A 27,177-nucleotide genomic window follows, 5' to 3' on the forward strand; every position below is an offset into this window, starting at 1 on the left:
AGGAGAGGCGAGGCGGCCGCCTGCGTGGGCACTGCGCATGCGAATCCCCGCCGAGTGGGTGGGGTGGGTGGGAGGGAGCGCGGATCCCGCCCCTTCGCAACTCCACGCGTGACGTCGCGGGGTAGTCGGCCTCCGCCGTGCTGCGAGCGGTGAGAGCGAGCGGCGGGCGGACCTAAAGCCGCTAGCCTGGGAAGGGATGCGGGTGTTGAGTTTCTGCCAGAGGGGCTTTCTTGGGGAGGGGACGCCTAGGGGCACCACCAGCCGCCGACCCTCAAGCTCTGCCCTCCCCTTTCCTGCCTTTTCCCCCTTTCCAGATGTGTAAGGACGGGAGGAAAGGCCGGGGCTGAGCATTTGTGACACCTGCATTTCCCTGGAGTCCTCTTTCTCTTCCTGTCCCATATGTTTATCTCGCCTTCCAGATGTTCCTTTTCATCAGGCTGTCGCTTCTCGTCTGGGAAGTCACACTCCACTTGGAAGCAGGAGACGAGTTTCAGACCTCGGCCCTACTACTCCTGCGTTAAAGTCCCAGTTTTCCCCACTGTATTTTTGTCGTGCCTCGCCTGGTTTTGAAGATCAATATGACCCAGAGAAATAGAAAGGAAATGGACGTTTGTTGAGTTCCTGCAAGACCAAGTATTATACAACCTGTTTTATCTGTCCCATTTAGTCCTCATTACTTGGTGGTGTTCTTAGACCTCCCATTTCATAGAATCTTAAGCTCGCAAAGGTTAACTGATTTTTCTCACATAGCCAGTGAGTGGCAGAGGAGGATTCAAATTGAGCAGTTTAGCTCCAAAGTGGAATTCTGTTCGGCAGACACTTCCCTTGTCTGGGCTATCAGCTGGAACTGTTCTTCAGCCAAACCCTAGACCCAAAACAGCTGGTTCCTGAATTTCTCCCCTTGAGAATTCTCCTTTTTGAGTTCCCTTTTCAAGTACAGCGTGCTCTGCTCTGCTTCCGCCTTGATTACTTCAGAAATGAAATGCAGCAAACATTTATTGAGTGGTGCATGGAGATGAACACTTAAGAGTCAAGAGTCTTAGGTTCTTGTCCTTGCTCTGCCACTAACTGGCTGTGTGACCTTGGGCACATCCCTTATCTTCTTGGTGCTTTAACTTCCCTTTGAATAAAATGGGTAAGTGCCTTCTTACTGGTAGGCTCTTGTCCAGGTCTCTCATCCTGTCCTCCAGCAGGCTCTCCCTGGAGGCCCAGACCCCTCTGCTCCCCATGGGCAGCTGCCAGGCAGGGCACAACCTGCATCTCTGCCTGGCCCACCACCCACCTCTGGTCTGTGCCACTTTCATCCTGCTGCTGCTTGGCCTTTCTGGCCTCGGCCTTGGTGTCTTCCTCCTCACCCACAGGACTGGCCTGCGCAGCCCTGACATCCCTCAGGTGAGTACTCACCCTCCTGCTCATCCTTCCCCTGCTGGCGAGCTCTTGCTGCTAATCTCTCACCTCTCCCCTTCCTTCCTTCCTTCTGCTCATAGGACTGGGTCTCCTTCTTGAGATCTTTTGGCCACCTGACCCTGTGCCCTGTGAATGGGACAGTCACAGATAAGTGGCATGGGTCTCACGTCGTGGGGTTATTGACCACCTTGAACTTCGAAGATGGTCCAGACAGGAACAAGACCCAGACATTCCAAGCCATGGTCCAGGGTAGTCACGTGGGATTGACAGGTGAGACCAACGAGGACCGTCGAGTTGGATATCAGAACACTCAGGGTTGGGCCCTACCTCTGACCTCACCAACATCTCTGGGCCTTAGTCACTTCTGTTGTAATAGAACTAAATACTTTCAATGCTTGTGTATGTTCTCTATAAATGTTTTCTCTCTTCCCTTCCAGCTTTGAGGTTCTTTGATTCTGTCCTTGGAGTTGTGGTGAGATGGGCTAGATTTGACCTAATACTCCTTTTCATCTCTCTTCATCCCTAGAGCCTTCTGTTAGAGGCACTTTCTTTTTCCCCAGGGATATCAGAGAAGCATGTCCTGCTCATTTAAACTAGTGTCTTTAGTGCCTGTTACGTGCTTAGCCCAGCTCTCAGTTCTATGAAGGATACAGAAAAAGTTAAATATCATCCATTCTCAAACTGCTTAGAGTATTCTGGGGAAAAGATGAGTGAGAGAGTCAGGGGGTGCCATTAATTCCTGTGTGAGATTTGGCCTCAGGTTCCTTATCTAAAAAATGTGAAGATGAGAAGAGAGAGGAGAGAAAGGTGGAATTTTCAGACTTCTGAGATCTTTTCCAACACTGTCATTCTAAGATTCTCCTATGAATCAATATGTGTATGTGTGTGGAGGTGGGTAGGCCTCTGTATTTCCAGGTATACGTGTTTGTGATCAAAGAGCAAGAGTAAAGGAATGTATCTGTTATATACAGACTTGGGACATTTTTTCCTGTTCTTTTTATTTTAAAAAAATATATGTAACAGCTTTATTGAGATATGATTCATGTACCATAAAATACACCCATTTAAAATGTATAAATAAATGGCTTTTTGTATATTCACAAAAGCATTCAACTGCCCCCACAATGAATTCCAGAACATTTTCACTAGCTGACAAAGAAATCTTGTACCCATTAGCAGTCACTTGCCTTTTTCTCCTAACCTCTCACCCTAGGCAACCAGTAATCTACTTTCTGTCTCTGTAGATTTGCCTACTCTGGACATTTCGTATAAATGTGGTCTTTTGTGACAGGCTTCTTCATTTAGCATCATGTTTTCAAGGTTCATCCATGTTGTATTATATGTCAATACTTCATTTCTTTTTCTTGCCGGAGAATATTCACTATATGAATATTCCATATTTTATTTATCCGTTCATCAGTTAATTGACATTTGGATTATTTCCACTTTTTGTCTCTTATGAATGATACTGCTAGGAACACTCATGTACAAGTTTTTGCATTATCATATGTTTTCTTTTGGGTATATATACCAGGAGTGGAATTTCTGGCTTATATGGTAACTCTTTGTTTAATCTTTTGAGGAGCTGCCAGACTGTTTTCCAAAGTGGCTGTGTCATTTTACATTGCTACTAGTAATGTATGAGAGTTCTAATTTCTTTACTTCCTCACCAACATTTGTTATTATGTGTCTTTTTGATTATAGCCATCCTCATCAGTGTAAAGTGGTATCTAACTATTGTTCTCATTTGCATTTTCTTGATGACTAATGTTATTGAGCATTTTTTCATTTGCTTATTGGCCATTTGTATCTCTTTTTTGGAGAAATGTGTATTCAGAGTTTTTGCGCATCTTTAAAATTGAATAATTTGTCTTCTAATTATTGAGTTATAAGAGTATTTTTGTATTTTCCAGATAGAAGCCTCTTATCTGTTGTATTTTGCAAATTTTCTCTCCCATTCTCTGGGTTATCTTTTCACTTTGTTGATGGTGTGCTTTGAAGCACAAAAGTTTTTAATTGAGGTGAAGTCTAGTTTATCTATTTTTTTTGTTGTTGTTGCTTGTGATTTTAGTATCATATCTAAGAAGACTTTGCCAAACTTGAGGTCAGTAAGATTTACTCCTACATTTTCTCCTAAGAATTTTATAGTTCTAGCTCTTACATTTAGGCCTGTGATCCATTTTGAATTAATTTTTGTGTATGGTGTGAGGATGGGATCCAACTGTACTCTTTTGCAGTTGCTATTCAGTTGTCCCAGCATGTTTTGTTGAGAAGACTATTCTTTCCCCATTGAAGAGTCTTGGAACTTTTACTGAAAATTACTTGACCATAGATGTATGGGTTTATTTCTGGATTCTCAGTTCTGTGCCATTAACCTATATGTCTGTGCTTATGCTAGTGTCACACTGTTTTGATCACTGTAGTGTTGTAGTAAGTTTTTAAATCTGAAAATGTGAGTTCTCCAGCTTTGTTCTTTTTTTAAGATTGTTTTGGCTATTCTAGACCCTTGAATTTCCATATGAATTTTAGGAGCAGCTTGTCAATTTCTGCTTCTGCAAAGAAACCCAGTTCTTTTTATTATGGTTAGAAATAAAGTTATAACATCAAAGATTCTTCCGGACAAAGTAAAAAGTAATCACATATGGGGGGAGGGTATAGCTCAGTGGCAGAGTGCCTGCTTAGCATGCCAAAGGTCCTGGGTTCAATCCTCAGTACCACCATTAAAAATAAATAAATAAATAAATCTAATTACCCCCCCCGAAGTAATCACATATGATTGCATCATGTAAGCAATGGCTATTGAGCACCTACTATGTACCAAGCATGGGGAATACAGAGATCTGTAAGATATGGGTCTTCACCTCAAGTTACTCACAATCTAGCAAGGATTCAGATGTGAACAGAAGTAAATACCTTTCAACACGTGCAGTAGAACACAAGGTACAGTAGGAATACTCAGATATCTGTCAAGCAGGGATGATGAAGACAGGCTTTTCCAAGGATACAGCGATAGAGCCTAGGCTTGAGGGAGGCTTAGGAATGTACCCTTCCAGCTAGAGGGAAGAGCGAATGCAAAGGCATGCAGACAGAGATTAGAATGGCTCGGTTAGGAACTTCCAGGGGTTCAGTTTGACAGGTGCAGAGAAAGGAGTGTTGAATAAGTGGCAGGAGATGGGTCTGAAGAAGCAGGCAGAGTCCCACGGAGAGTCTCCTGTGCCAAGCCAAGGTAGTTGGACTTTATCCAACACAAATAGTTTAATCAGGAAAATAGTAGAATTTTGTTGTTGTTGTTCTTTTAAGAAGATCATATTCTGTTGGCTGACTGCCTGGAAGAAATGTGTCCAGATGCACAAAGACCAGTTAGGAAGTGTTTGCAATAAAAAAGATGATAAGAAAAACTGAGCTAAGACAGTGGTGTTGAAAGAAGGGGATTGATTTGTGAGCGTTGTTAGAAGTGTGGGATTGACAGGATTTGGTGACTGATTTGATTTTGTGTATGTTTCTCAGTTCTAATTATGATGTATATACTGGTTTGTATTTCTCTTTTTCCTGCTTTCTGACATCATGTTTTTTGTATTACTGAATGGCCAGAACACTATTATTTTAATGGATATAAATTGATCTGTTAATGGTTAGGCCATCATTTGTTAATGATTTCCCTATTGTTAAACATCTTTATTTTTTCTATTTTTTGATATTTTTATGAAATTATAGTAAACATTTGGTATAGTTTGCATTTTTCTTTTGAATCCATTTCTTAGGGTTAGTTTCTACTGAGTCAGAGGGTAGGGACCTTTTTTAAACACACAAATTCATTTTATTGTGGATTCACTATCACACAGAAGTATACAAAGCAACCATAAAAGTCCTCCTTACCTCCCCTGCAGAGTCCATGGTTTTGTGGGCATCCTCTCAGTCCCTCTCTGTCTCCCCTTAAAATTGACAAGGGGGGAGGGTATAGCTCAAAGTGGTAGAGCACATGCTTAGCATTCATGAGGTCCTGGGTTCAATCTCCAGTACCTCCTCTAAAAAAAGTAAATAAACAAATAAACCTAATTACCACCCCCTCAATGTTCTTACAAAAACAAAAAAAAACTTTTAAAAAAATTGACAGAAAATTGTCTTCTAACAGGTGTCACCAATGGAGAGTGCTCATTTCCCCACATCTTCAACAATTCTTGTTATTAAAGTCTTTTAAATTTTTACCAATTTGATGGCCTAGAGAATTACCTGATTGTTTTAATTTACTTTCTCCTGAACTAATGAGGTTGAACATCTTACAGGTTTATTGGCCATTTTCTTGTCTTCTCTGAATTTCCTGTTCATATCCTTTACTTTTCTTTTAAGTTATTTGTCTTTATCTTCTGAATTTTTTAGATCTTTATACATTCTGGATAGCAAACCCCTTTGCTAGTTAAATATATTATAGGTATTTTCAACCATTCTGTTACTTTTTAAAAACTTATCTTTCATTGTATAGAAGCCTTTAATTTTTATGAAATTTATTGCTCTTGTTCCCTACTCAGGCTTTTAGGTTTTGTGTCTTTCTTTGGAAAGCCTTTCCCACTTTAAATTAGAAAATACTCTTCTGTATTTTCTTTCAATACTTGCTTAAGTTTTTGTTTTGTTTTGTTTTAGTTTATTTGTATAGGTCTTTAATACAGCTGGATTTTATAGTGTGAGGTAAGAGTCTGATTTTTTTTCCCAAATGGAAATTGTCTCAAGATCATTGACTGAATAGGCCATCCTTTTCCCACTAATTTGAAATGGGGTATGAACCTTTTAACAGATTTTGGTGGAAAACTGCTTTCTTAGAAAGGACAAAATATACAAACTGACATCAGCAATGTGTATCTACCCCAGTTTTGCTACAGCTTTCTGAGTATTGGTATGATTATTTTATTGATTGTGAGCTAGTTTAAATTAATTTTTTATTTATATTGGTATATAGTTATATTCATTTCTCAGTGATGTAAATGAAGGCATTTACTTTATTGAATAGAATCAATGCCAAAATACTTGGTATGGTAAGGAAGCCTATAGAAATGAATAGATGTCTAAAGATGGATAGCTCCCAACCTACCTGCATTTTCTTCCATTTCCTCCCCTGTGCCTCTCATAGGATCTTCTGCAGAAGAGCTGATCCTCATTACAGCCAGGGTGACCACAGAAAAGACACCAGGAACCTGCCTGTATTTTAGTAGTGCTCCAGGAATTCTGCCCTCCAGCCAGCCACCCATGTCCTGCTCAGAAGAGGGAGCAGGAAATGCTACCCTGAGCCGTGAGATGGCTGAGGAGTGTGTCAGTGTCTGGAGCCGTGAAGGTCTTGTGCTCACCAAGCTGCTCACCTCGGTAAGAGCCTCAGATTGTTGGGGTTTCATAAACTGCCTGTGCTGAATGCTGTGTCTTGATGGCTTCTGGAGGCAATTTTACCTAGTAGAAAAAGCCCAGGCTTTATAATCCTGCCTCAGAGGCTGTGTGACCTTGAACAAGCATCTGAGCCTCAGCTTCCTCATCTGTAAAATAGAAAACATGATACTGTCTCCTAATTCCAACAAATAAGGATAAATGAGAATGAATATAAAGTGCCTAGTACAATGCCTGGTACATAATAAAGATTGGATAAGAGATAGCTATTAGTATTAACTATTGTCTTTAAATACAATAAAACATGATCCTTACCTCAAAGGAATTCAGAACCTGTAATAAGAGGCAGGATGGGCTAATTGCTATCATAGAGATGTGAGCAAAGTGTTATTCAAACGAATAAGGACCAATTAGCTCTAACTTGAACACTTATGGAGAGTGCTTCGCCAACAAGGTGGCATTTAAAAAAGGGAATTGTTTACAATAGTTTATAATGTACAAAGTGCTTTCGGGTTCATTATCTCATTTGATCTTAAAATAGCTTTTTGAGGTAGCTGTTATCCCATTTTACAGATGAGGAAACAGACTTGGAGAGAGGGAGTGAATTGCCCCAGGCCACACAACTTGTTAAGTGGCGGAGCCAGGATTGCACCTTAGAGCCTTCTGATTTCCAAGTCCCAGGCTCATTCTCTCCTGTCAGGATGATTTTTGAAGAGTGAGGAAGATTTGGGCAGGAATGCAGTAGACGGGGTTCGTGAGAGGGGAGATACATTCCAGTCAAAGGGATCAGCATGAACACAGGCTTGGAGTTGAAAAGTGTTCAGTTTTCAAAGGCACTCCATGTTGAGGGCTTAGGAATGACTTAAGGGAAGAAGGTAGAAGGGATGCAGGGGTCAGATCATGAGGCACTGTGATTGCCAGGCTGAGATATCACAACTTGATACTGCAGGCCATGGGAGCCACTGGTGCTGGGTGGAGGAGACTAGCTAAATGGAAGAGAGAGAAACCAGTTAGGAGGCTGCTGCATTCTCTTCCTTCACATTTGCAAAGACTGTGGTGAGGAGCATGACCTGGGAGTTTTGGGATCAGAGAAGATCTTGGTTTCCAGATCTGGCCCTGCTTGCATATCTTTAAATGTATACAGTAATGAACTTTCTTATCTCCTGGAGTCATTATAGGGGTTCAGTTTGATGTTTGGGCAAGAAAGCAGTTTGTAGACCATTGAGACAAATGTTAGCTTATATAATAATAACATTTTCCCTTTAGTTGCTCCCTGGATGTTAACAGCCCCCTTCCCCATGGAGGTTTCTCTCTATAGTCCTTGGGCTGGGGATATCTAAGATGTCTTCCCGAGGGAAGATTCTCCACAGTCCCTCTCTCTTCATCATTCCTTCCCCTCCCTGGCCCCACCCCTAGGAGGAGCTGGCTCTGTGTGGCTCCAGGCTGCTGGTTTTGGGCTCCTTCCTGCTTCTCTTCTGTGGCCTTCTATGCTATCTCACTGCTGTGTACTTCCATCCACGCCGAGAGTCCCACTGGTCTAGAACCCGGCTCTGAGGGCACTGGCCTAGTTCCCTTCTCATTCTCAGGTAAGGTTCTTTGCCTCAATTCTGTGGGAACAGGGGGTGGGATGGGGGTGGCAATTGTAACTGAGAGTTATATCTAAACTATATATGGCTTGGTCTTATTTTTGTACCTTATGTAGATGGAATCATACATATTCTTTTGTTACTGACTTCTTTCAGTGAACGTTCTGATTTTAAGATTCATCCATGGCTTCAGTTCACATCCAAGCTTTTTGGCAACAATGGTGAATTAAGAGGGCTCAGATTTGATGATGTGTCCTATATATGAATCATGTTTGTCTTGCTTTTGTCCTGAAATTCTGATACTCAGTTTTATGATGCAAATTTTGTAAAATTCATCTTGAGCCATTCAAAAGAATTGATTGATGATGCCCATTTACTGGGCACATACTGTGCACCCAAGGACTTCACATGCACCTTCTCTTTTCCTTAGCCATCATTACATTTAGAAAAAGTTGAATCTGCTAACAGGATCCTTGGAGAGACACAGCCTCCAAAGTGGGAGTGGGACATATTGCCTAACTAGTGTTTCAGCTCATTAAGGTTAAAAAAAAAAATCTATAAAAAAAAAAACCTCACCCTTTCAGGTGAGTCTTATATAATTTGAAAGTAATATTTTGTGCATCCAGCTCTTAAACTGCTCTAAGCTTCAGCTGGCTGCTGTGCCCTAGAAAGTCTCTGTGGGAGAAGAGGAAATAGCTGAGGCCCAGGGAAGGGCTCTGGCTGGAGGAAGTGGACCCTCCAGATCAACTTTGTGCTTATTTTGCTTAGGGCTAGGCCTGACAGTTCCAACCACCTATGTCAGACAGAAAATGGCGGAGCCCTCTCAGCCTATTCTTAGATCTGAGCAGATTGGGAAAGGAAGGCTCCCTGGCTCCTAGAAGATCCTGGGGTCTTGAGGCCTTCTCAGTTGGAATAAGTGCCTGTACCTATCTCTAGTTGTCACTTCCTCTGCTCTTTCCTGTTTCTGCAGTCATTCCAGACCTTCCTCCAGGGGCCCTCTGACCTGCCCTGTGTTTTTATTTTATTTCTCTCCAGGTTGAATCAACTTCTTGAGCCTTGGTTCTGAGTTGGAAGAGATGTTACAAAAAGTGGAGAGCTGGAATGTGGGGGGAAATAAAAGGCTTTTTTGCCCAATGTTTCCCTGGGTGTTTACTGGGGATTGGGTTGAGGTGGGAATTTTAGGGTAGAGAGGCTTGGGAGGTTTGGGGGATTTTTTCCTTGTTGATACTTTAGTTTGGGACACAGGTTGGTATAGGGCACAGGGTACTACAGTTCTTGCCACGGTTGTGACTGGCTTTGGAAAACACCTCGTTTTGATCCCAGAGCTTCCACTTTATGTCTTGTTTTCATTTATGCAATAAAATAGATAATTCCAGCTAGTTTAAAGAGTCAGGTGGTGTGGTCATGGAAATTCTTTGACATAAATGCAGTGTGACCTTGTGCAGGTCATGCTGCTGTAAAGGGCCTCAGTTTCCTGAAGGGATATGACAGATTAAGTTTTCCCAGCAAAGGTTCCTCGAATTTGGGAGCCCACGTTCAGGCTGGATAGTTACTAACCAGGACAGTCCATTTTCCCGCCTTTTCCGCGCCCAGCGACAATTCCCTTTCCCCTCCCAACCTCTACCCTGCACGCAGGCGCAGATTATGGCCTCTTATTTCCTTCCATCCTCGCCCCCTCAAAGCTTCCCCTAGCAACAAGCCAAGACTTAGCGCTAAGGCGGGGCGAGCGCATGCGCCGCAACCCTTTCCACCACTAGTTGTCGGACAGCGCGCTGGGCTCCACCCCCTCCAAGACTAGCCCTTCTCTCCGCCTCCTCCCACCCAGGGTCCGCGTGGCGGGGCGCGCGCGCACTCTGGCTGGGTCCCTGGACGCGGCAGTAAGGAGAGAGGGGCGGGGCTGTTTCCTTTCGCGCCCCGCCCCTCCTGGCCCGGCGTCCCTACCGCGCCTGCGCGCTCCCGCCCGGTCTCCATCTTGGAATTGGGAGGAAGAGGGAGAGGGAGACCGGGACGAGACCGGGGCTGTGGTGCGGAGAGAGGCTGAGACTGAGAAGAAGAGAGAGACAGAAGGCGCGGGGACCGCCCTTAGCTACAAGCTTTCAGCTGTCCTCAGGAGAAAGAAGGGGAAAGGGAGGAGGCCGCGGCGGGAGTAGGGGCTGTCACCCTCGGACCCCGGCGTGAGAGGGGCCGTGCGGTCGGACGTCCTCGGGGTAGGCCCCCTGTCGGTGGCCGAAGACCTGGGGCTGAGTCCCTTTGGTCCTGAATTTCCGGGCTTGACCCCACGCTTCTCAGATATCGGAGTATCAGCCCCTCAGATTCCAGATATCCGAGACTCGGGTGAAACCTCTCTAAACCTGGGGCTGTTTCATAGGATTTCAATTATCTGGGGTTCAGGACTCTCCGTGAACCAGTATCCGGGGTTCATTCCCCACGAATTCAGAAATCAGATTCAGTCTCCCCGCGTTCAGATATCTGGGGTTCAGACCCCACAATCAGAAATCCGGGATTCAGCAACTGTCGCCCTCGAGGAGGAGGAGGACTGGACCGCGAGGTCAGATCAGGTTGTCACCCCCTCCCCTCCAGGGGAGGCTTCCCTGGCCCGCCCCTCAGGAAGGGCGAAAGCCGAGGAAGAGGTGGCAAGGGGAAAGGTCTCCTTGCCCCTCTCCCTGCTTGGCAGAACCGCTGGAGGACCCCAGGAGGAGGCGGAGGCGCTGGGGCACCATAGTGACCCCTACCAGGTGAGACATGGGGTGCAGGGGCGCGGGTCCCTGTGTCTAACACTGAGAAGAAAAAGGTGCTCCTTTCTGGGAAGCTGGGCCCCGGTGGGCCCTCTACTCAGGATGGGAAGCCCAGCTGGGCCAGTGGTCAGCCTCTGGCTAGCCTTGCCTTCTGCTGCCACCCTCTTCCCCTTCCTCTTCCCTTCATTATGTCTGGTTGATGGGAGACTTAAGGTGACAGGGTCTCTGATGTCACCAGGGGTCACACCCTAGGGTGCTTGAGCTAATCAGATGGGTTTGCACCCTTCTGGTCTTCTCCCTGTTCACTTTGCCCCTCACAGCTACCTCTTCTCCATGATTATAACCCTTTTACTTTATTGCTCTAGGGTGTTGATTCCCATCCTTCTGAACCCCATGGTGGGTCTTCTTATCTGTTTTTTAGGTATGGTCTGGTTGGATTCCTTGTCCTTTCAAGGAAGTGTGTGTGCATTTGTGTGTGTGTGTTTGGGGGGGGTGGGGGGTTCCTGGCACTATTTCCCCCCAGCTATTGTTACCTTCCAGCCTCTTGCTGTGATGGTATAAGTAATCTTATTTGTCAAGCGATTTATCATTTACGAAGTGCTTTACATCCATTCTCTCATATGACCTTTCCCTCTCCCGTTTGTCAGGTGGGGGGCTCTTTTATTGCTGTCTTCCCATTTTACAGTTGAGAATATTGAGGCTCAGATAGGTTGCCCAAGGTCACCCAGTGGCAGAATCAGGATTTGAACCTAGGTCCTTGATCATGTCTTGCCCCTGCTCCATATCTGTCTCTTGTCATCTCTTTTCTTCTGCACCTGGATTTAGAAAGGGGTCCAGAGGAGAATGAGTTGGGGTGAGATTTAAGAATGGAAGGGAGAAGAGCTTCCTTTTTAGGAGGGCTATCAAAAGATTTTCCTCCTGAGAGGCTCTGCCTCCTGCCTTCTGCCTCATGGATTTTTCTCTTTACTGTGACCTTCATCTTTACCCTGATCCTAGTCTTTGGCCTGGGTTCCTGAGAGGGATGTCTCTTCCGACAAATGACAGTAGTGTCTGTTAACAGCTAAAGCCAAGCTGCGGGATGGGTAGGATGATCCCCAAAGTATTAAAGCCTTGTTGTGGTGACCCTGGAGGCAGAGATGGAAAAAAAATCCATATGCTGAGTGTCTGCATAGTGTTCCTAAGTATAAGATCTCAGTAAAAATTTCACAACGGCCCCACGCCATAATCCATTTTACTGAAGAGAAGACCAAGTGTAAGGAACTTCCTCAAAGCCCTGTTGCTATACGTTACAGATGAAATGCACTGGTAGTGTAACTTAGGGCGGACAGATTTGAGTGTCCTCATCTGTAGACTGGAGATAACATTGTTTGTTTTAAAAGGTGGTTATGTTTGAGCACAGAGTTGGGTGATCACTCAGATGTTTGTTATTTGGAGAAGAGGTCCCCTGTGATGTTTTGCTGGGCATCCCTTACATGTGACCTGGGGTCCTGGGTTGGCATTCTTGGCTGGGTGCTGGTAAAGAGGTCAAAGATTCCTTTGTCAAGTTGTGAGCACCTGCCTTTGTGTGTGGGTGTATGGTGGGGATGAGGGGTGCTTGGCAGGGTTGCTGGCAGGAGAACGGAGAAAGGGGCTGCTTTGAGCAGCCTGGGAGCTGCTTAGGGCTGGGCTGCAGGCAATCAATCAATCTCCCACGCTATTCTGAGCCCTCTGCACCCTGGGGGCCCACCAGAGAGTCAGGGTCGCGCCTTGCCCTCCAGCTTCCAGTTGGGCTGAGGAGACAAAATTAACAACACAACAGGAAACAATGCACGACAGAATATAATTATATGCTAAATTGTTAGGTGCTTTTAAGGAGCTAGAACTCTGCCCTGGGAGTCCAACTCTGCTGAAAAGTCCTTTGTGCCTAAATTCCAACAAGTGCTTAGCCAGAAGCCTGGCCTAGAATCCCCTTGGGGGTCTTGGTGTACTGCTGGAGTTTTCAGTACATGGCTGGCTGGGTGCTCTAGGAGCTCTCACCAAGGGCTAGAGTAGTCAGGGGAGGCTTCCTGCAGGAAGGAGCTGAGCTTGAGGTGAGTTGTTGAGAGAGTAATGACTACACAGGCCTTGACTATAGAGGAGAAGGTCCTTCCTTTCTGTGCCTCAGTGACCTCATCTGTGAAATCGTGATCATGATCCTTCCTGCTTGTTTCATGGGGCTGTTTTGAAAGCAGTGATGACAGAGGACCAGCTTTGGTCAAATCACTTAATCCCTCTGAGTCCATTTCCTCATCTGTAAGATCGGGGTAATAGTGATACCTTGTAAGGCTGTAGTGAGGATTGAATGAGAGATAATGCATGTAAGGTGCTTACTGTATATTCTCAATAAATGTTGTTTGTACACTGCAAATGTCCTGTACTTGTGTGTGATGTGTATGCCACTGGACTGGACAAGTAAGGTAGCCCAGGTCACAGGCCCCCAGAGCCAGATGCCATTTCTATCCCTGTCCTTCCTTTTCTGGGTCTCCTCCCTGCCACGGTGTCACTAGCCCTTTTTGAGAGCGAGTCTCTTGGCCCCTCTGGGCCAGTACCCACTTCTAACAATGGCCGGATTTCCACTGCCTCCGGCCTGGCTGTTTCCTGCTCTCTTCCAGGGTGTGAGAGGTTGAGGGAGGAGGGGGCCTCAACGCCAAGGGGAATAGGAAGATACCTGGAAATATTTGGGGCATGGGACTTGTGGGACAGGACACTTGGGGATCTGGAGTTTTGGCTGAGAGGCAGAATCTTTTATTCTTGTGGGGAGATGCAGGGGTTGTAGGGAAATAAAACTTGTTGAGGGCTGAGGGGGGTTGTGAGGATGCTCAGCTCCCAGTCTTCCTGCAGTTTTAGGGACTCAAGGGACTCGGCCCCTGTGCTCTGGTTGCTAGGGCAACTTCATTTTTTTTTAGAGCTTTGATGCTGTTCCTAATCTCCCCTTGCCCTTCCTCAGTAGTGCCTCCCCTTCATCAGGGAACTAGGAGAGGAGAAGGCAGAAACTTGAGGAACCCCTTTCTCTCTGAGGGCCCCATCTTTGTTCTAAGGTTCCCATTTCTGTTCTCCAGGTCAGGCGCCACTCTCAGGGCCCCCAGGGGCCACCATGCCAGCTGGGGGCCGGGCCGGGAGCCTGAAGGACCCCGATGTGGCTGAGCTCTTCTTCAAAGATGACCCTGAAAAGCTCTTTTCTGACCTCCGGGAAATCGGCCATGGCAGCTTTGGAGCCGTGTACTTTGTGAGTTGAAGCTTGGGAGGGTGGAATAGGGATTGGGACTCTCTTCCCACTGTGGACTCCCAAACATCCCTCAGCCTTTCCTGCTCTCTCCTGCTGGACCAGCAAGTCTTCCTGCTACCCTGTGCTCCCTCTGGGGGACTCATTACCTTCTGGTCTGGTCCTCTAGGCCCGGGATGTCCGGAATAGTGAGGTGGTGGCCATCAAGAAGATGTCCTACAGTGGGAAGCAGTCAAATGAGGTGGGTCAGGCCTGACAGACTGGGTCAGAGGTATGGATCCCAGTCTTAAGGTACAGGCTGAGTAAGCCTCTCCTCCTCTGACCTTCTCTCAGAAGTGGCAGGACATCATCAAAGAGGTGCGGTTCCTACAGAAGCTCCGGCATCCCAATACCATTCAGTACCGGGGCTGTTACCTGAGGGAGCACACGGCTTGGGTGAGCTGCCCCCTGACATTGCCCTGATCTTTACTACCACTCAGGCCCATTCTTATCCTGGTCCAGTCTCTTAGGTGGGCCCTGTACAGGTGTTGTTGTGCAGGTTTTGTGCTCAGACAAACTCAGGATCAGCAGTGTGCGTCCAGAAAGGGAGGCTGGTTTGAAGAGTGACATAGACTGTTAGCAGTTGAAAGGGGGCATGTGGGCTGGAGGAGCTGGAGATTAAATGGGGCTTTGAAGGGATTCAGATGGGGGAGGTGGCAATGTCTTGAGCTCTTTCCAAGGGAAGACTTGACTCTAGGAACTCCTCCCCTACCCTCTCATTTTCTCAGTTGCCCTTTCTCCGTGTTGTTTCCCTGGGGAGCATTGTTTGAGTGAAAGATAGGCAAAGAAGCGATCTGTTTTGGATCTCTTCCCAAGGGAGATGGGCGAGAGGTAGCCAGATTTGCTCATATCTGACCCTTGACCCTTCCTTAGCTGGTGATGGAGTATTGCCTGGGCTCAGCTTCTGACCTTCTAGAAGGTAAGTGACTCTGGCCAACAAGTGGGAGAAGGGAGAAGAGCAGAGGAACTATAGGGGAAGGGTTAAGGGGAGGTAGTTCCAGTCCCACCCTTGGACTCCCCAAGTTTGATGTTTTTCCCTTACTCCTCAGTGCACAAGAAACCCCTTCAGGAGGTGGAGATTGCAGCTGTGACTCACGGAGCCCTTCAGGGCCTGGCTTATCTGCACTCCCACAACATGATCCATAGGTACATGCCACACTGATGATGGCTGGGAGGGGTGCTCTCTACATCACTCATTCTGCTGGGCTGCAGTCTTGGAAACTTGGTAATAAAGCTCCTGCCCAGCCTTCCTGAGATGTGTGTCTTATCCCTGTGCTTTGCCTCTGGCAGGGATGTGAAGGCTGGAAACATCCTGCTGTCAGAGCCAGGCTTGGTGAAGCTGGGGGACTTCGGCTCTGCATCCATCATGGCACCTGCCAACTCCTTTGTGGGCACCCCGTACTGGTGAGTGCAAATGGTGGTGAGCAGAGAGAGCTCCCAGGATGTTGGGAACAGGAGTTGGCAGGGTCTGAGCGGGTGGTTAGCCTCTCTCTCTCCTGACCATTCTCCCAGGATGGCTCCAGAAGTGATCCTGGCAATGGATGAGGGGCAATATGATGGCAAGGTGGATGTCTGGTCCTTGGGCATAACCTGCATTGAGCTGGGTAAGGACATTCTCCTCTCTGCTCCCTTCTCTTTTTCTTACTATCCCTACACCATTCCATCCTCAGATGCCTCCAAGCATCTTTCCATTTTGAGTCTATCCTTGATCCTCAATGCAGCTGTCAAATATCGCCAGTTCTTAGACCTAAAGATTTCATAGCATTCATCTCTTCTTGTTCACTACTCTAGTTCTAAATCTTTTTTGAGTGCCCACCATATGCCATGCACTCTGCTAGTAGACTTTGGGACTGTAGCAGCCAACAAGGTCCTCTTGGAAATTATATTCAAGTTGGGGAAATAGGCATGTTTTCTCTCAATGTGATAAAAGCTGAATGGAGAAGTTACAGGAGCAGCACAACCATGAAACAAGGGACTTGACCTAGTTTAGGGGCTGAGGAAGGTCTCCTTGTAGCAGAGATGTCTAAACAGAACCGCAAGACAAATAATAGTTAGTGGTTGGAAGACTATAGGGAAAAGTATTCTAGACAGAGAGATAAGAGCAGGCATGTGGAGCTGAGACTAGCTTCAATTGTTTGGAGTATTGCATGTATTGCGAAGAGCAGTGAGTGATAAGACCAGAGAGTTAGGCCCAGGTGAGTTTGTGAGGCCTTGAAGTCATGCCAAGGTTCTCATTTCTGCCAACCAGTGCTATTGAAACAGCTATTTAGTGAGAGAATGTTTTAAGGCCCCCAATATGGTACCAGGCACAAAATAGTTCCCCAAGAAAGAGATGCTATTAGTTACTCTTACCAACTTCCGGCAGTGATCTTTCCTACTGCCAGTCTCTTCTTCCTTCCAGTTTCTCTTATGTCAGAAAGATCTGCCTAAACTCTGTGCTGTTGTTTTACTCAGAGCCATCAGTGGCTTCCCATTGCCTTCAGGCTATCCCCTCTTTTCTTACACCAGGCTAAAGATTCTGCTTCCTAAAGGCTGGCTCTCCCCTTCATGAGCTCCACTCCTGATTGTGCCATGAACTTTTCCTCTTAATTACCTTGGTTTTTATTGCGTCCTCTGCTTGAGGTCAGCGATTTGCACATCTCCTTTCCCTCCATCTGCACATGTCTACATTTACCATTTAAGACCATGGCCAGACAGGCGATGGAAATATGTGAACCAGGCCAAGTATAAGAAAAATCTAGAGCTGTCCATTTATTGCTAGTTTTTGGTAGAAACATAGGTAGAGAGAAATATTTCTCTACTATTGAGAAAACCAATCAATCCTGATTACAAATGGCAACTGTTAGTATCAGAGAAGCAATATGGAGGAGACTGGCAAACTGGACATTACTGTTCCTATGTGAAGAGAGCAGTGATTGCTCAGCTCCAGCCCATTGTTACGCAGGAATATAGGCTCCATTTCAACAGAAACTGGAAGTTTAGGTTATTATTCTTTAATTGTTATTGTTGGAATTTAAAAGTTACTATTTAGGCCAAAACCATAAATAACACAAAACATTTGTCTGGGCCATAAGGGGCTTTTGGCTTGCAACTTCTAATCTAAGGCCTGCCTCCGATACCCTTTTTTACAAAAGACCTTCCCTCAACCCCCTGCAAATGTGCCAGCTTGAAGGCCCACCATACACCCAGATTCCCAGCCATTTACCTTTTTCCTTCTTATGCCAGTTGGCACTTTGAGCTTGATGTGACTTCTTCAGTCCTATTTAATCTTTCCTGTTAGACTGGAAGTTCCTTCAGGACGAGGCTTGTCTATTGTTTATCTTCCCCATGACACTTAAGCAAGTGTTTTGCTCTCATTTGGCACCTAATAAATATGAGTTTGGCCAATAACTGAATGTCCTTCCTTCTGCCTTCATTGATACTTTTACAGATGTTATTTTCTTTGATCGCTATTCCACCCATATGTGGTGGAGAGGATGGATGTTGCATTTTACAGAGGAAGGAATTAATTGAGATTATGGGAATTGCTCAAGGTCATGCGGTGAGGATGTCAGGGAGCTGGGATGTGAAACCAAGTCTTCTGATTTCCATTCCAGTCTCCTCTGCCTCCCTGCCACTTCTCACCTTCTTCCTCTTGACCTTTCTCTGTAGCGGAACGGAAACCACCGCTGTTTAACATGAATGCGATGAGTGCCTTATACCACATTGCACAGAACGAGTCCCCCGTGCTCCAGTCAGGACACTGGTGAGGACTGGGATTCCTGAGCCTGGGGGTTAGGCCATAGGGGTAAGGCTGCCTGGCTCATGCCCTCCTTACCCCACCCTCACCCTCCTGTGACTTCTAGGTCTGAGTATTTCCGGAATTTTGTCGACTCCTGCCTTCAGAAAATCCCTCAAGACAGACCAACCTCAGAGGTTCTTTTGAAGGTGAGGGCTCACTGGCCTAGTATGCTCCTAGAACTGTAGCTTGTTAAAGCCACAAGAAACCCCTCAGTAAAATTAGTGATTACCAATTCTTCTTCCACCAAGAATTTCATTTACGAATTCCTACCCCCACGCCCAGTGCTGAGTGGACTCTGTTTTGCAGAATTTTGTCCACCAGACTGCATTTATTTATTAAGTAGTAATTTGTTTTCTCATCTTCTATTAATCAAAGATGTATATAATTGCCAGCCAGAGCTTCTGGTCAGTGTGCAATAACCAGGGTTACCACACTGATCTGATGTAATTCAAGCCGAAAGTCTGTACAGCCTTGTCATGGGTAAATGTATGATTTCCCTTAGGTGATTTTCAGTTATCAGAAGTAAAGGGGGCCCCCGTTCCCTTCAGAGATCCATGGAGGCCTAAGGACCCCTATTTGGGAACTGACTTAGATTGTCTAGTTTGACCTACTTGTTTTGTAATTGTGGGATGCCTTATGAGGCCAAGAGAAGCCTAATGACATGTCTAGAAACACACAGCACTTTGATAGAGGACTTGGACTAGAATCCGTATTTCCTGGCTGCTATTACCTGTCAGCCATTCCTGGAGAAACAAGAGACTGTCTGGGGAGTAGAGATGGATGGTAAAAATTAATGTAGGAGGAGGAGTTGGGACAAGGCCAGCGTCAACCTGTGCTGGCCATGGGCCCCAGGGGAGTACCTCAGGCCAGAGGGAATGCCACAATCCATGGGATATTGGGATTCAGGGTGTGCTTGGCAGCAGACTTCAGTGTTCTCTTCCCCAGCACCGTTTTGTGCTCCGGGAGCGGCCACCTACAGTCATCATGGACTTAATCCAGAGGACCAAGGATGCTGTTCGGGAGCTGGACAACCTGCAGTACCGCAAGATGAAGAAGATACTGTTCCAAGAGGCACCCAATGGCCCTGGCGCTGAGGCCCCAGAGGAGGAGGAGGTGACCCAGCTTGCCCTGCCACCCTTCTTCACCACGATGTTGTGCTTGCCTCCCAGCAGCTGCTTGGCCTCCCCTTCCTTACCCCTCCTCACACCTTCTGTCTCCTTGTGCTACCTCCATGTGCACACCCCTTGTCATCCCCTTTCCCTGCCCAGCAGCCTGTGTCCTGTCCACAGGAGGCAGAGCCCTACATGCACCGGGCTGGGACGCTGACCAGTCTAGAGAGTAGCCACTCAGTGCCCAGCATGTCCATCAGCGCCTCCAGCCAAAGCAGCTCCGTCAACAGCCTAGCAGATGCTTCTGACAACGAGGAGGAAGAGGAAGAGGAAGAAGAGGAGGAGGAGGAGGAGGAAGGCCCTGAAGCCCGGGAGATGGCCATGATGCAGGAAGGGGAGCACACAGTCACTTCCCACAGCTCCATCATCCACCGGCTGCCGGTATGGAGCTCACCCTGAGTAGGCCTGACAACGGCAGGGCAGAGCCCCGGATCTCCTGCTCAGGAATCACCTGGGTTCCCTGCTCTCCCTCCCAAGTGTGACTACTCCTTCTCTTAAGTCTGATTGAGTATCCAGGGAAATCCCTTTGTGCCCGAAAACGACCTCTGAGCCTTGGGCATTCCTTCCACACCTCTTCCCTAGGGCTCTGACAACCTGTATGATGACCCCTACCAGCCAGAGATGACCCCAGGCCCTCTCCAGCCACCTGCAGCCCCGGCTCCCACCTCTACCACCTCTTCTGCCCGTCGCCGGGCCTACTGCCGCAATCGGGACCACTTTGCCACCATCCGTACTGCCTCCCTGGTAAGTGTAGCCGTCCTCCCTCAGCCTGGATGCCCCAAACTATCTAAGTCCAGAAATGATTTTCTCCCTGTGGTATATCATTAAGTCCAGATGCCACCTTCACTTGCTCTCTCTTGTGTTCTCATCTTGGCCCTTTCACCTCACCCCACCCCCTTCTCCCAACAGACTGTTTCAGTCACATTGCCCTTTGTGGGTGTTGGTAAACTCTCACTCCATTTTTGTGGCTGGGCTTAAACAGCATCTCCTGGAGTGCTTTACAGGCTCCTGGCCTGCCAGGTGTTTCATATCCCTGTGCTGTGGTGCTCCTGAACAGCATTATGACTAGTTTGCTGGATTCTGTGCCCTTAGAGGGCAGGGATAGCGTACAGATATCTGCCTGTACCTGTAACTGGCTTTCAGGCCTATGCACATGCCTGTATTTAATCCTTCCAGCTATTTGGGGAGGGAGAGGTTATGATCCCATTTGTGAGGTGAGACAGCTGTGACTCAGAGGAGCTGCTTGCCCAAGGCCCTTCGCCAAGCACCTTTGTGGTTCTCAAATGCTGTAAGCAGGACCTTGGTTCTCTCCTAAAATCTAGTCATGGTGGTCTTTTTCTCAGTTCACAGGAAAAAGTGGGTAGACTTTTCCTAAAACATAGTTTTTCATTGATACTTTTAATAAACTTTTATATTACATTCTTGTTTAGCTGTAAGCTTTGACAATCCCCTTGGAGACCTATATATGTCCATTGATATCACCCCTTGACAATGGGATCTAGTTCAAACTTCAGAAGAGGATATCTAGGCCCAGTGTTCTTGTTATTCCAACATCCCATGGTCCACATTCCGCCTCCTTACCTGGGCTGCAAAGGGTCTTCAGTGTTTGCTGAAGGGGAAGGAACCAACACTTGATGGTTCACAGTGTTCTAGACACTATTACATAGGTATCAAACTTAGTCTCCACAGCCTCCTATGAGGAGGTATTGTTGCCCTACTTAACAGAACTAAGGCTTAGCAACATTAACTTGCTTGAGGTCACATAACGGTTAGTAGGTGGCAGAGCTGGGATCTGGGCCTAGGTCTGTCTGATTCTTTTACTCTTTTGAACTAATCTGAATTGTTCCTACTTTTACACCAGACCCTGTGCACAGCACCTTTTATTGTCTCATTCAGTCACATTAGCCTGTGAAGTAGGTGATGACTCCATTATCCAGTTGAGGTGGCAGGCTCAAGAGAGGTTAAGTGTGAGGAAGATACCAAATGAGAATTAAACCCATGAGTCTAAAACCAATATTCTTCCCCCATGGAGTGTGAAGACTATGTAGGTTAGTAAAATGGAGTCCAGGGCTGTGCCCCACTTCTCATCCTCTCTCCCACCCAGGTCAGCCGACAGATCCAGGAGCATGAGCAGGACTCAGCTCTGCGGGAGCAGCTGAGCGGCTATAAGCGTATGCGACGACAGCACCAGAAACAGCTGCTGGCGTTGGAGTCGAGGCTGAGGGGTGAACGTGAGGAGCATAGTGCACGGCTGCAGCGGGAGCTCGAGGCACAGCGGGCTGGCTTTGGGGCTGAGGCAGAAAAGCTGTCACGGCGGCACCAGGCCATCGGAGAAAAAGAGGCGCGAGCTGCCCAAGCTGAGGAGCGTAAGTTCCAACAGCACATCCTCGGGCAACAGAAGAAGGAACTGGCCGCCCTGCTGGAAGCGCAGAAGAGAACCTACAAACTTCGGAAGGAGCAGCTAAAGGAGGTGGGATGGGGCTGCAGCAGTGAGTGGGGTTGATGGTGGGTGAGGCAGGCCCTGACCTCCTTGCTCTCCCCACTGCCCTTTCCTAGGAGCTCCAGGAGAACCCCAGCACACCCAAGCGGGAGAAGGCTGAGTGGCTTTTGCGGCAGAAGGAGCAGCTACAGCAGTGCCAGGCAGAGGAGGAGGCTGGGCTGCTACGGCGGCAGCGCCAGTACTTTGAGCTGCAGTGTCGCCAGTACAAACGCAAGATGCTGCTGGCTCGTCACAGCCTGGACCAGGATCTGCTGCGAGAGGTAGGCCATCCCATCCCCTGTTCCCCTCTCAGATCCCAGGCACCTCCCCTTTTCCATTTGCCTCACTTGTGGTCATCTTTCCCTTCTGCCCTCATTCATGCTACGGCTCAGCTTCTCTTCAACACCCCTTCAGCTTCTCATGCCCATCAGACCCTGCTAGTGTTCCCAGGCCAGCCTGGAGCTTGGTTCCCTTCCACCTCTCATCTACACCTCTCATCTCCTCACCCTTAGCTGCCTCTGCCAAGGAGTCCTGGGGCTCTCACTTCCTTAACATCAGCAAGGCCTCCTGACCAGGTTCTGGGCCCTTGCCTCCCTTTTGCCTTAGGACTTGAACAAGAAACAGACACAGAAGGACTTGGAGTGTGCATTGCTGCTACGGCAGCATGAGGCCACACGGGAGCTGGAGCTACGGCAGCTCCAAGCTGTACAGCGCACTCGGGCTGAGCTCACCCGCCTGCAGCACCAGACGGAGTTGGGCAACCAGCTGGAGTACAACAAGCGGCGTGAGCAAGAGTTGCGGCAGAAGCATGCAGCCCAGGTTCGCCAGCAGCCCAAGAGCCTCAAAGTACGTGCAGGCCAGCGTCCCCCGGGCCTCCCGCTCCCCATTCCTGGGGCTCTGGGACCATCCAACACAGGCACCCCTAGAGAAGAGCAGCCCTGCTCATCTGGCCAGGAGGCAGTCCTGGACCAAAGAATTCTGGGAGAGGAGGAGGAAGCAGTTCCAGAGAGAAGGATTCTGGGAAAGGAAGGGGATACCTTGGAACCAGAGGAGCAGAGGATATTGGGGGAAGAATCAGGAACCCCTAGTCCCAGTCCAGAAAAACATAGGAGTTTGGTTGATGAGGAAGTTTGGGGTCTACCTGAGGAAGAGACAGAGGAGCTTAGAGTCCCATCCTTGGCACCCCAGGAGAGGAGCATTGTGGGCCAGGAGGCGTCTGACGGCATGGAGAGTGTGGGGGAAGGAGGATGGGAGCCTCTTGGATGAGGAGTTTGAGCTTGGCTGGGTCCAGGGTCCGGCACTGACCCCAGTCCCTGAGGAGGAGGAGGAAGAGGAGGAGGGGGCTCCATTTAGGACCCCGAGGGATCCTGGAGATGGCTGTCCCTCACCAGACATCCCCCCTGAGCCCCCTCCAACACATCTGAGGCCTGGCCCTGCTAGCCAGCTCCCTGGACTCCTGTCCCATGGCCTCTTGGCTGGCCTCTCTTTTGCAGTAGGATCCTCCTCTGGCCTCCTGCCCTTACTACTACTTCTGCTGCTACCACTGCTGGCAGCCCAGGGTGGGGGTGGCTTGCAGGCAGCGCTGCTGGCCCTTGAAGTGGGGCTGGTGGGCCTGGGAGCCTCCTACCTACTTCTTTGTACAGCTCTGCACCTGCCCCCCAGTCTGTTCCTACTCCTGGCCCAGGGAACTGCACTGGGGGCTGTCCTGAGTCTGAGCTGGCGCCGAGGCCTTATAGGTGTCCCTCTGGGCCTTGGGGCTGCCTGGCTGCTAGCCTGGCCAGGCCTGGCTCTACCTCTGGCAGCTATGGCAGCTGGGGGCAAATGGGTGCAGGCAGCAGGGCCCCCGGCTGCGCCGGGGCATCTCTCGATTATGGTTGCGGGCTTTGCTGCGTCTGTCACCCATGGCCTTCCGGGCCCTGCAGGGCTGTGGGGCCGTGGGTGACCGCGGCCTGTTTGCACTCTACCCCAAGACCAACAAGGATGGCTTCCGCAGCCGTCTCCCTGTCCCTGGGCCCCGGCGGGGTAATCCTCGCACTGCCCGACACCCACTGGCCCTGTTGGCAAGGTTTTGGGCCCTGTGCAAGGGCTGGAACTGGCGCCTAGCACAGGCCAGCCAGGGTTTAGCCTCCCACTTGCCCCCCTGGGCCATCCACACACTGGCCAGCTGGGGCCTGCTTCGAGGTGAGAGGCCCAGCCGTATCCCCCGGCTACTACCACGCAGCCAGCGCCGGATTGGCCCCACTGCCTCCCATCAGCCACCACCAGGGACTCAGGCTGGGCGGAGATCCCGACCCCGCCAGTCCCGGTCCCTGCCTCCATGGAGGTGACCAACTCTAGCTCTTCCCAGCCCAAATTAAGAGCATTGAGCACTTTATCTCCCACTAGTCAGTGAAGTTTCTCCAGACCCAGGCCTCTCTTCCCTTTCACCCCTCCTTCCTCGGTATGCCTCCCCACCTCACCCCCTAGCCCTTTGGGCCTCTAGACAGGCAGCCTCCTCTGCCGTGGAGTCAGGAGATTATACTTTGTGTTCTCCTGATGCTCCTCCCCCACTCTAAGTTATTGCTGTTCTCCCGCTGTGTGTGTGCTCATCCTCACCCTCATCGACTCAGGCCTGGGGCCAGGGGTGGCAGTGGGTGGGAAGAGTCATGTTTTTTTTTCTCTCTTTGATTTTGTTTTTCTGTCTCCCTTCCAACCTGTCCCCTTTCCCCCACCAAAAAAAGAAAAATACAAACACAAATAAAATATCTGAGCGGAACTGTACCTTTGGCCCAGGCTGCCTCTGTCTGCTTTGTCCTGCCGCCTAGCCTCCCCGGTATGCCCCCAATCTGGACCCTTGGCCCCCAGTTCCATGACTTTCACCCCATCTACGTTATCTCAACCCCTTTCACTCCTCAGCCTCATCTTCTACCTTCATAGCTTCGTTGCACCATGACCACTACCAGCTCCAGGCTCTGGGCCCTGTTGAGCTTCCACAGAGCTTCTTGGTCCCACAGTTCCCTGTTTGTGGATTCCTTCCAGAGAGTCCTTAGGTTCTGGGTCCTTCTGTCCTCATTCCCTGCCTTTTCTCCCAACCCATTCCCTATGTGGTTCCCTTCTGTCTGGGAGCTGAATTTCTCTCCTGGCATCAGGCATTACCCTGAAGGGCTGGGGGATGGGCCTGCAAACCGTCCACTGTAGAGGGTGGTGAGTTCGGGGGCCCAGGCAGAGCGTGGGGGCTATGGAAATGGGATTGGCTGTGGGCTTGGAGTGGGAGCCGAGTGTGTGAGGGGCCGGGCTGGAATGTGCAGATCTGGTCAGGGTGGCAACTGCTGGCCCTTTGAACTTGTCAGGCCCTTTCTGGCCACCTCCTTTGCCCCTTTCCCTTACGTGGCCGGAGATGGGGCCACCCTTTCTTATCCGTTTCTTAGCTGGATGCTTATCCTTTTTCCCTCCCTCCCACCCTGAGGTGATGAACCTGGGACTTCCTCTGTCTTTCCTCAGCTGTGTTGCTCTCTTCCTTGGGTGTTGACTGATGTGGTTTTCTCATTCACTCTTGTACGTATTCTGTATCTGCTCACAGGCTTCTACCTCAAGGTCATATTTTCTCTTTTGCATGGTCAGAGTTTCTTGTATGTATTCAGTACTCTAAAGATTCTTAGTTCCCTGTCCATGAATTCTTCCTGCTGTTTCTTGTGAGTTTTCTACCCAACTCTGTGAACATGCTTTTGGAATCTGTCTTGTTTTCTTTGCATCTCTTGCTCATTGAGAATCTTCCTGATCTCTCTCAATACAATCCCATCTCTCCATGTCTGTCTGTATACAGCTCCCCCCGCCCCCTCTGTCTAACATGTTTTCTGTTTCTCTCCCTCTCCCTGTCTCTGTTTCTGTCTCCTCTCCTCCTCTCTTTTTTCTCCCCCTCTCCCCTGGTTGTTCCTCCTCCTCCTCCTCCTCCTTCCCCCTGCCCCCATCTCCCCTCGGTCCGTCCACTGCATAGTCTAAGGAGCTGCAGATCAAGAAGCAGTTCCAGGAGACGTGTAAGATCCAGACTCGGCAGTACAAGGCTCTGCGGGCACACTTGCTGGAGACGACGCCCAAAGCTCAGCACAAGAGCCTCCTTAAGCGGCTCAAAGAAGAACAGACCCGCAAGCTGGCAATCCTAGCGGAACAGTACGACCAGTCCATCTCAGAGATGCTCAGCTCACAGGCGGTGAGGCCTGGGGTCCAGGGAGGGAGCATGGTGGAAGTTGGCCTCTGTATTTCCAGCTTAGCTGTGGGCAGCGGAAGTGGAGGGTGTGGACAGAGATAGGGCTTTTTGTTCTTGGAAAACCCAGATGCTCTCACACTGTTGGTATTCTCTACGATGGTTTTATTATTTCTCTTAAGTATTTTCTTAAGGTCATGAAAAAGCCAGCCTGCTTACTCCACCAAGAACCACCAAGGAAAGAGTGGCTATAATTTTTTCCTGGGCCTGAGTTAGTTTAATTTGTGAACTCGGATCAAATCAAATGATTGTGGCCCTCAGGCCAATTTGCTCAGACTTCTGGAGGATTTTGAAGATTGCTGTCTAAAAGTGATCACACGTAACACTGGAATGGGCCACTTAAAATAACACAGTGTAAAAAGTAAAAGTGTCCTTATTCATTGCCATTCCCTCACTTAATTCCACCTCCCAGAGGTAACTGTTGTTAATAATTAGTGTTTTAGATTTTTTTCCTATGCATATTTGGAAAACTGTATAAAAGTTTTAAACAAAAATGGAATCATACTTTACATACTGTTCGCTAGCTTCTTTTTCCACCTAATACTTCTTGGATATCTTTCCATGTCAGTACACATATCTCATTTTTTAAGAGAATAGAATTTTCCATGGTATGGATGTACCATAATATATTTAACCCATCCCTTATTGGTGGACATTTAGGTTGTTTCCAGTATTTTGCTATTACAACGCTTCAATGAACACCTTCGCGCACATGTGCAAGTATACCTGGGGGATAAATTCCTGGAAGTGTAATTGCTGTGTCACAGGGTATGACGACCTTTCATTTTGATAGATGTTGAGACTGGCTGCTTCTTGAAACCTTAGGGCCCAGGCCTGCTGGGGCAGGGGAGGATCGTGGGGGTGGGGGAGGAAGCCCCTAAACTTGTTCTTCCTAATCTCTAGCTACGGCTTGATGAGACCCAGGAGGCAGAGTTCCAGGCCCTGCGGCAGCAGCTTCAACAGGAGCTGGAGCTGCTCAATGCCTACCAGAGCAAGATCAAGATCCGCACGGAGAGTCAACACGAGAGGGAGCTACGGGAGCTGGAGCAGAGAGTAGCTCTGAGGCGGGCACTGCTGGAACAGCGGGTAAGAGGGCTGGGCCTCCAGGATGGGGTGGGGAGGGTAGCCCCCAC

The 27,177-nt window shown here is 48.5% G+C and overlaps 3 protein-coding genes and 1 pseudogene across 12 annotated transcripts in view; all 4 read left to right on the forward strand.

Annotated features, from left to right (window-relative positions):
- Positions 1 to 9,497, forward strand: TMEM219 (transmembrane protein 219). Of its 7 annotated transcripts, none has more exons than XM_032460501.1 (6): positions 1 to 149; positions 1,194 to 1,392; positions 1,488 to 1,677; positions 6,530 to 6,759; positions 8,191 to 8,360; positions 9,396 to 9,497. In XM_032460501.1, exons 2-5 carry the CDS (start codon positions 1,228 to 1,230, stop codon positions 8,326 to 8,328), a joined length of 723 nt encoding a protein of 240 aa, XP_032316392.1. In that variant the 5' UTR covers positions 1 to 149; positions 1,194 to 1,227; the 3' UTR covers positions 8,329 to 8,360; positions 9,396 to 9,497. The 7 variants fall into 7 exon arrangements, with proteins under 7 accessions (XP_032316392.1, XP_032316394.1, XP_032316390.1 ...); XM_032460503.1 differs by having other exon boundaries at positions 7 to 149; positions 1,191 to 1,392; positions 9,396 to 9,496; XM_032460499.1 differs by having other exon boundaries at positions 43 to 149; positions 420 to 1,392; positions 9,396 to 9,496.
- Positions 9,437 to 11,095, forward strand: LOC116657652 (annotated as a pseudogene).
- The window catches only part of TAOK2 (TAO kinase 2), an 18,103-nt gene continuing 1,275 nt past the window's right edge, over positions 10,350 to 27,177 (forward strand). Inside the window, exons 1-19 of one of the 4 annotated variants that reach the window (XM_032460490.1) lie at positions 10,350 to 11,095; positions 14,173 to 14,339; positions 14,506 to 14,577; positions 14,670 to 14,771; positions 15,249 to 15,294; positions 15,425 to 15,521; positions 15,666 to 15,779; positions 15,888 to 15,979; positions 18,027 to 18,120; positions 18,221 to 18,302; positions 19,102 to 19,269; positions 19,446 to 19,706; positions 19,908 to 20,069; positions 21,430 to 21,795; positions 21,882 to 22,085; positions 22,411 to 22,650; positions 25,778 to 25,990; positions 26,705 to 26,812; positions 26,948 to 27,089. In XM_032460490.1, the coding sequence (XP_032316381.1) occupies positions 14,208 to 14,339; positions 14,506 to 14,577; positions 14,670 to 14,771; positions 15,249 to 15,294; positions 15,425 to 15,521; positions 15,666 to 15,779; positions 15,888 to 15,979; positions 18,027 to 18,120; positions 18,221 to 18,302; positions 19,102 to 19,269; positions 19,446 to 19,706; positions 19,908 to 20,069; positions 21,430 to 21,795; positions 21,882 to 22,085; positions 22,411 to 22,650; positions 25,778 to 25,990; positions 26,705 to 26,797 (2,538 nt within the window). In that variant the 5' untranslated portion in view covers positions 10,350 to 11,095; positions 14,173 to 14,207 and the 3' untranslated portion in view covers positions 26,798 to 26,812; positions 26,948 to 27,089. Of the gene's footprint in view, positions 11,096 to 14,172; positions 14,340 to 14,505; positions 14,578 to 14,669; positions 14,772 to 15,248; positions 15,295 to 15,424; positions 15,522 to 15,665; positions 15,780 to 15,887; positions 15,980 to 18,026; positions 18,121 to 18,220; positions 18,303 to 19,101; positions 19,270 to 19,445; positions 19,707 to 19,907; positions 20,070 to 21,429; positions 21,796 to 21,881; positions 22,086 to 22,410; positions 22,651 to 25,249; positions 25,731 to 25,777; positions 25,991 to 26,704; positions 27,131 to 27,177 lie in introns of those variants that run through there. The other 3 variants (XM_014556590.2, XM_006181531.2, XM_032460491.1) reach the window with 3 other exon arrangements.
- On the forward strand, positions 23,479 to 24,518 carry LOC116657561 (serine/threonine-protein kinase TAO2-like). Its single transcript, XM_032460506.1, has one exon. It carries the CDS (start codon positions 23,706 to 23,708, stop codon positions 24,129 to 24,131), a length of 426 nt encoding a protein of 141 aa, XP_032316397.1. The 5' UTR covers positions 23,479 to 23,705; the 3' UTR covers positions 24,132 to 24,518.

This window comes from Camelus ferus, chromosome 18 (assembly GCF_009834535.1).
Source record: "Camelus ferus isolate YT-003-E chromosome 18, BCGSAC_Cfer_1.0, whole genome shotgun sequence".
Taxonomy (NCBI): Eukaryota; Metazoa; Chordata; class Mammalia; order Artiodactyla; family Camelidae; genus Camelus; species Camelus ferus.